Source organism: Balaenoptera musculus, chromosome 8, assembly GCF_009873245.2.
Source record: "Balaenoptera musculus isolate JJ_BM4_2016_0621 chromosome 8, mBalMus1.pri.v3, whole genome shotgun sequence".
NCBI lineage: Eukaryota > Metazoa > Chordata > Mammalia > Artiodactyla > Balaenopteridae > Balaenoptera > Balaenoptera musculus.
Genome location: NC_045792.1, coordinates 38145076 through 38153222, shown reverse-complemented (window position 1 = coordinate 38153222; position 8147 = coordinate 38145076). Strand labels below are relative to the sequence as shown.

The 8147-nt window shown below is 48.7% G+C and overlaps 1 protein-coding gene across 1 annotated transcript; it reads left to right on the top strand.

The window, feature by feature from the left end:
• The first annotated feature begins 5551 nt into the window (after nucleotides 1-5551).
• On the top strand, nucleotides 5552-6166 carry LOC118899489 (proline-rich protein 20E-like). Its single transcript, XM_036861278.1, has one exon. It carries the CDS (start codon nucleotides 5552-5554, stop codon nucleotides 6164-6166), a length of 615 nt encoding a protein of 204 aa, XP_036717173.1.
• Nucleotides 6167-8147: the final 1981 nt, after the last annotated feature.

The following is an 8147-nucleotide window of genomic DNA, read 5'->3' as shown; positions in this document are numbered from 1 at the left end:
ATCATTGGGGCTCCTCTTCCTAGTTCAGGACTCCCAGACTGGGGAGCCTGATGTCGGGCCCGGACCCGTCGCTGCTTGGGGAGAACCTCTGGAGGTTCTGCAGGCTGGAGTGAGACAGAGGGAGAGCACAAAGATGGCACCAAGCAGCCTGTCCCTGAAGAACCCTTCGGTATCCCCCAGGTGTGTGCCAAACCAGAATCCTGCCCCTCAGGCCAAAGCTCCAGGATGAGCAAATAGGCCTCTTTCACAGAAAGACTGAGGCTGTGTTTCAGTAAGCTGTCTGTGCTATGCCCTGCTCGTGGTAGCTGGCTAAGAACTGCCCCTCTGTTGTACCAGTCTCATGGGACCCACAAACGGAAGCCCCACTGGCCACCAGAGCCAGGCCATCAAAGAGCCACAGCCACAGAAACCCAGGCAACAGACAAGGGTACAGGATCCTTTCTGGGAGGTACAGTGAGCTGGAGCAGGGCAGAGGGAGAACGCAAAGATGGCACCCACCAATCTCTGTCTTTGGAGACTGTTTCAGTAGGCCCCTAGACGTATGTTAAATTAGATGACTGTTCCTCAGGCTAACGGTGTAAGTTAAGCAAATAAATGTCTTTCACAGAAAGTCTGGGCACTTTTCAGTCAGCTGCCTCTGTGCTGGGCCCTGGGGTGGGTGAATCTGCATAGGCAAGTCCTGTAGACTGTTTCTCAGTTCACCATTGCCTTGTAGGTCTCATGGTATTCAAAGCTAGCTGTTTTAGGGGCTTGTCTTTCAGGTCTAGCTCTTAAAAATTGGGGTACCAGATGTGGGGTTCAAACCCTTTACGCCTCAGGGAGAGACTTGGGTTTGTGAGAGTTCCCTCCCAACTGTGGGTAGCCGTGCCAGGGGTGCGGTAACGTCAAGGTTGTGTCTCAGCCTCTCCTGACTCCTTTAGTGTGGGAATTTCCTAGTTTGCCCAATGCGTAGAAGTCACTCAGCAGCTAGTTTGGGCTTTGGTGGTTGTTTTTTCAGAGTTAATTGTTCCATATATAGCTGTAGATTTGGTGTGTCCATACGAGGAGGTGAGCTCAGGATCCACCTACGTGGTCATTTTGAACCAGAACCTATAGTCTTGATAATATCTCTCTGTTGTTTTTGTTGAGAACAGAAGGATAATTATTTGTGTTCCATGAGGGCAAGTTGTTTTTCTGTTTCTGCTTGTTACGCCCTTTGTCACCTATTGCCATTTTTTGCAGACTGTGTTTTCTTTATTTTATATTTCTGCTTTCTTCTGTAACAAATCTTCAAAGTTTTAAAAGCCACCCTCCAATTCAAGTATTTCAACAAATATTTATTGATCATTTACTGTGTTCAAGGAATTGTGTTAAGTTCAGGGTGGGATTAGAGGCCAGGCTGGTTCCTGTGCTGAGGGAACTCATGAGTTAATAACTTTGAGGGACTTCCCTGGTGGCACAGTGGTTGAGTCCACCTGCCAGTGCAGGGGACACGGGTTTGAGCCCTGATCCGGGAAGATCCCACATGCCGTGCAGCAACTAAGCCCGTGCGCCACAACTACTGAGCCTGCACTCTAGAGCCTGCAAGCCACTACTGAGCCCACGTGCCACAACTACTGAAGCCTGCGAGCCTAGAGCCCGTGCTCCGTAACAAGAGAAGCCACCGCAATGAGAAGCCTGGGCACCGCAACCAAGAGTAGCCCCTGCTTGCCTCAACTAGAGAAAGCCCGCACGCAGCAATGAAGACCCAACACAGCCAAAAATAAATAAATAAATACATACATACATACATATATACATAATAACTTTGAAAAGACAAGCTTACCAATAACTATTGTGGTCAGTGCTGAAAGAAAGGTACAGAATGCTAAAGAAGTCAAAGAATGAAAAATGTTTTCTTGGAGAGGCAGGAAGCTTTCAAAAAGTAAGAGATATTTGAGTTGGGTTTGAAAAAATAAGGTACCACTATTCGTATTTTAATTAGGAAGGGATTTATCTTGTGTGTGTGTGTGTGTATTTCTTTATTTCTTCTTTTTAATTAGAAAGGGATTTAATTCAGGAATGTTGGACATGCTGAAACAGTATGTTCTATATCCTTCTGGCATGAGTCCTGGAATGATGCAGAACTGGCCCAGTAAGACACTTACTGCCTCTGGGCCACCACTGGGGTTGTGCTTTCTTGACTCTGGAACCCATTGCCATACAGCAGCCCTAGATACCAGGAAACCAGGGAAAAGGGCAACAGATAAAGTAGCCCTAACTACCCTGACAAAGTCTAGGGTATGGTTGGAAAAAAGAGCCCATGCCAGGGAAACTAATTACAATAGTCTTTGAAGAACCCATGTCAAAACCAGATGCTATGGCTGTATTATATGGGCATAGTGACTCAGGTGAGCAGGGCCTACTCCCCTGGGCTGTTGTTTGTGGGCAGATCTGAATATGATTATGTCATAACTCTTGGCTCCTTTCCTCATGTACCTGTTCTTAGCTGGCCCGGGAGAGCTAACTCAAGGGAAGAAGGGATACCACCTCTACAGTAGTCATGTGCCTCTTTTAAATTCTCATTCCTAGCCACAAGGTTATGAGTATTTCTCCAGTGGTCAATGCTTCTAAAGGAAAGATGGGTCTGTCATGGTCAGAGTATGGAAGACAAACAGCTGGTTCCAATTAGTCATGGTTTTTATGACCCCTTCCAGGGTGGCTAGGCCAATCTAGGATCTCAGTTGGTGCCTGGGACTTATTTTCCAATACTGCGAATGATATAACCTTGTCTAGTTCATACTTATCTTTAAAATATCTCTGGTAAAAAGGATAAGAAAACAAATGATCACAGAGATACCTGTTTGGCTGTTAAAACCCTATTAAAGCATAGGGAGGGGAGTGACATCGGCATCACATGGTCTGAGTTGTTCCCTTCTTCTCTCCCCTTTGATTTACAACTAATGGGGCATCTATAACTGAACAAAAGTGTGTCTGCACGGTAAAGCAGGACACCTGGGAGATCTCAACCCACCTGCACATCCAAAAGTGGGTGGATAGGACCTCAGAGGGGGCTGCGAATCCAAGAGAGTCGGTAAGCCTGCCCCACCCCACTTACCACGATTAGGAAAATGGGAGCCTGGAGAGTGCAAAGCTGGGCAGACACCACAGGAGACAGAGAATTTGTGGCGGTCCAGCCTGCCTGATGGGAGAAACTGGCATGCTATCAGAGTGGGATAGGGATGAGTTTGGAGGCAGAGGAGAGGGAGGACATGGCCAAGGCAGCCCCCTTCCTGAGGGCGACACTGCAACACACTGGACAACTGAGCAGTTGCAACGGCTACCTCTCCAGCAGAGGAGGTGGAAAGCAAAAGTGGTGAGTGACAGACTGCTCTGCTACCCTGGTTGCAGCTGGAGGGACCCATTTCTCTCCAGCAGCACCCAGATTTCTGAGGAGGGACCTCTGTGACTTGGGGGAGAGAGAGGAAAGAGGAAGGAGGCAGACAAGAATATCAAAGGGCATTGAAGGAACACATTTCCTGCTCTATGCTTGGGGCCTTCAGCTGGATGTCCACTATGGACCTCTGGGAGTCCTCCACTCAAGGATCCCCCTGTGAGGGCTATGGACACCCCCAAAGCCCCAGATGCTAAGCCCACACCTCTCCCCAGTCTGCTGCCAGCTCCTTGTGTGTGCCCTTGACTGCAGCCCTGAGAAACAGCTCCAGTAGGGGAAATAAAAAACTTGAGCAACTTCGCCACCTTCTGGAATACAAGAGAAAGGTTTCTAATAGTCAGCCTATTGAACTGTAAAAACCAAAGTAAATAAATACTTAACTAAGGACGGAGTCAGCTACTTCAAGTGTGAAAGCAGAAGTGCATATTATCAAACACTATGAAAAATAAAGGAAATATGATTTCACAAAAAGAAAATGATAATTCTCTAGCAACCAAATTCAAAGGCACAGAATATTGCTTTCTAAATGATAAAGAAATTATGAATAAATTCATAATTTATGAAGAAATTCAACCAGCTACAAGAAAACTCAGGCAATTCAAGGAACTCAGGAATAAAATCATTGAACAGGAATTCTTTACCTAAGAGATTGAAATTATAAAAAAGAACCAAACAGAGATCTTGGGGCTGAAGAATTCAATGCATGAGATAAAGGATGCATTAGAGAGCATAAGTAACAGGGCAGATCAGATGGAAGAAAGAATAAGTGACATGGAGGATAGGAATTTAGAAATAATTCAGTCAGAAGAGGAAAGAGGCTAAGACTTTTAAAAAGTGAAGAAGCTCTACAAGTTATAAAATTTAATTGGAAAGACAAATATAAGAATAATTAGTATACCAGAAGGAGAAGAGAGGAAGAAGGGTGCAGAAAGTTTATTTAGAGATGAGAATTTTCCAAACCTGGGGAAGGAAATGGAAATACAAGTCCATGAAGTTCATAGAACACCCTATTATCTCAATGTAAAAAGACCTTTTCCAAGACACGTTATAATGAAACTGTCAAAAATTAATGATAAAGAATGAATCTTAAAGGCAGCCTTGGAAGAAAAGAAAGCAACCTACAAAGGATCCCCTATTAGACTATCAGTGGATTCCTCAGAAGAAACTCTCCTGAGGCCAGGAGAGAGTGGAATGACATGTTCATAGTGTTGAAAGAGAAAAGATGCCAACCAAGAATACTTTATCTGGCAAAGTTGTCCTTCATATATGAAGAAGAAAGAAAGGTTTTCCCAGACAAACAAAAGCTGAGGGAGCTCACCACCACTAGACCTGCCTCACAAGAAATGCTGAAAGGTGTCCTTCAGGATGAAATGAAAAGATGATAATTAGTGACATAAAAACATAGGAAAGTACACAATACTCTGGTAAAGGTGAATAATAAAAAGTCAAAATTAGAAAATTGTAACCATATTAGATTGGTGTTTTCATCACTTTATTATAGTAAAAGGTTAAAGGAGAAGAGCATTAAAAATAACTATAGTTACCATAATTTGTTAAATACATCACAGTATAAAAAGAGGTAAATTGTGGCATCAAAAATATAAAGGGAGAGAAATAAAAGGGTGGAATTTTATAGGAGAATGAAGATAAGTTACTGTCAGCATAAAATGGACTACTTCTTTTTCTGTAATGATTAGATCAACCCGTCAACGGAGCATTGCGCCTAGAACCCGTTTCTTCAAGGCAGGGTCTCTGGGCAGCAGAAAACTGGAACCCAATCAACTCTTCTCGGGTTAAACTGGCTGGCCCGCCCTCCTTCTATCCAATCACGACGGGTGATCCCGACAGACTTATAAGAGGGGCCTGGGTGGTTCAAGAGCAGCGAGTTTCCTGTAGGGCCCCTGAGAGGACAGGCCTGCTCTACCGGAGATACTTCTGAAGGCTGCCCTCAGGACCAGGACGACGGTCGTGACTGCGGACACCCCTGGACTCTAGCGCCTCAGGCCCAGGCCCCTCTTCCCGGAAGGGTCTCCTGGAAGCCGCTCCGCGTCTCCAGACCCCCAGAGCCAGCCGCAGAGTCACGGCAGGGAGACTAGATTCCTCATGCAGGAGCAGAGACCCTCTAAGCGCTTTCGCTCAATGGCCACCAATCAAGGTGTTCATCCCCAGGAGACAGGCTGCCCTGGTGCAGAAGGCGGAGACCCTGGGGGGACAGCCGGACCCCCGCAGCCAGGCCAGCCCTCGAGACCCTTTGCTTATGTGAACCCCATGAGATGTGAGACCCCCGCTTTCGTGGACTCGGCTCGCCTTGCACAGAGAGGGCGAGGCCGCCGCAGGGGAGATAGCCAGAGGGCTGCAAGAGGCCGGCGCAGGGACCCCCAACTGCAGGAGGGGCCGGGACGCCTGCTGGGGCCAGATCTGCATTTGGAGCTGGACAGCGGAGAGGTGCCCGAACAGCCCGCGGAGCCAGAAGCCAGGGAGACCCCTTTCGCCAGAGCGGCCATGGCGGCCGCGGCACACGGACACGTGCTGCAGGACCCCGGCCCCGGCAGTGACGCACCTGGGATGAGACCCCAGGGGCTGCCCAATGCCTATGGGTTCTGGGGTCTCAGGGAGGTCCAGCCTTCCGCCTGTTCCTACGTTGGGTTCATACCCTCGGGCTCGGCTTTGATAGTCATGCAGACACCCTCTGGCACCTACCTGTATTCGGTCGCAGCGCCCTATGCCCACCACAGCCAGCCCATCTCTTTCTGACCTGGGCATTTGCTAAATACTCCAGGAGACCCTCCCCCAACTGGAGCCCCATTCCTGTCCCCACTGTCTCCCCCGCTACCTGCATTGCCCGGACTGAGCCTGCAAGTTCCCCCAGGATCCCGGCAGGCCCAGGTCTGCTTCCCACAGGATAGGCAGTGCCAAGGGACAGAGCAGTGCACGAGGTGTCTAGGCAGAGGGAGCCCCAGGATGCTCACGAGACGGAGAAGCTGTGATCAGAACTTCCCAGCGAGCGGCTGCAGGGTCAGGATACTGACGGCGGTCCCCCAGCAGCCTGTGAAACGTGGCCAGTGGCTCCCCTCTGAAGAAGAACACGGATCCTGACTGGGTGTGAGAGTGACACACGTGGATGAGGCTTGGTTAAAGAGGAAATTCCAAGAGCTGCCTGTGAGGTGAGACCTACAGGGAAAGCAGAACTGGCCTGACATCAACACTCCCTCAAAAGCATCAGTGATTCTGAGAAAGCCATGAGGAGACCCCCTCGGATCCTGGAGAGCATACGACCCTGAGTCTCGAATTCCATAACCTGGACCAGGTGGTGCGCGGACAGGAGGGGCCGGGGCGCCGTCGAGGCACAGGAAAGGGGCCTGAATCCTAGTTAGAGCGGCCCGAAGTGGGAGCTTCCTCTGAGCTCGAGAGCTCTCAGGCTGATAACAAAGCCCCTTCCTGTGAAAGTCGGCACCAGGCGAGTTGTTTTGCTGCCTGTCCTGAAAGCACAGATAATGCTTTTCAGCCAGGAAAAAAAAAAGAAGTGGGAAGAAAAGAGGAAGAAGTGGGATGCAAGAAGGACCAGAAAGCAAGGAAATGGGTAAACTGTATTATTAAGTCTGAATAAGTATGATCCTCGAAGAAAGATGAAAAATCTGGAATTGAAATTCCAGAAGGGGACTTCCCTGGTGGCATAGTGGATAAGAATCCGCCTGCCTATAGGGGCTTCCCTGGTGGCCCAGTGGTTGGGAATCTGCCTGCCAATGCAGGGGACACGGGTTTGAGCCCTGGTCTGGGAGGATCCCACATGCCGCGGAGCGACTAGGCCCGTGAGCCACAATTGCTGAGCCTGCGCGTCTGGAGCCTGTGCTCCGCAACAGGAGAGGCCACGATAGTGAGAGGCCCGCACACCGCGATGAAGAGTGGTCCGCACTTGCCGCAACTAGAGAAAGCCCTCGCACAGAAACGAGGACCTAACACAGCCATAAATAAACAAATAAATAAATAAAATTAAAAAAAAAAACCAAACAAAAGAATCCGCCTGCCAATGCAGGGGACATGGGTTCGTTCCCTGGCCCGGGAAGATCCCACATGCCGCGGAGCAACTAAGCCCATGCGCCACAACTACTGAAGCCCGCGCGCCTAGAGCCCGTGCTCCGCAACAAGAGAAGCCACCGCAATGAGAAGCCTGCGCACTGCAACAAAGAGTAGCCCCTGCTCCCCGCAACTAGAGAAAGCCCGTGCGCAGCAACGAAGACCCAACGCAGCCAACAAATAAAACTAAAAAAAAAAAAAAAATTCCAGAAGGCATTGACATCGAAATTTGGGGGATGTAGGAGTTCAGAGGAGCTAAAAATTAGTGAAATTCTAGTCCTGGAATCCTGTAGATGCTCAACCTGAGGGAGAAGAGGAACCCTGGGCATTTGTAAGCAGGTGGCCCCACTGGTAACTTCTTTTTTTTTTTTTTTTTTTTTAATATTTATTTATTTATTTGGCTGCGCCAGGTCTTTAGTTGCAGCACATGGGATCTTTGTTGCCACGTGCGGGATCTTTAGTTGCAGCATGTGGGATCTAGTTCCCTGACCAGGGATCGAATCTGGGCCCCCTGCATTGGGAGTGCGGAGTCCTAACCGCTGGACCGCCAGGGAAGTCCCCCCACTGGTAACTTCTAAAGGAGATGGAGTAGAATGAATAATTCCAAACAGATTGAGGAACACGTGGATCCAAGAAAATTCGATGAATCAAACAAAAGGCA

Bases quoted from the DNA above. Each gene is read 5' to 3' on its own strand.
- LOC118899489 (XM_036861278.1), top strand. From the start codon at position 5,552: ATGGCCACCAATCAAGGTGTTCATCCCCAGGAGACAGGCTGCCCTGGT.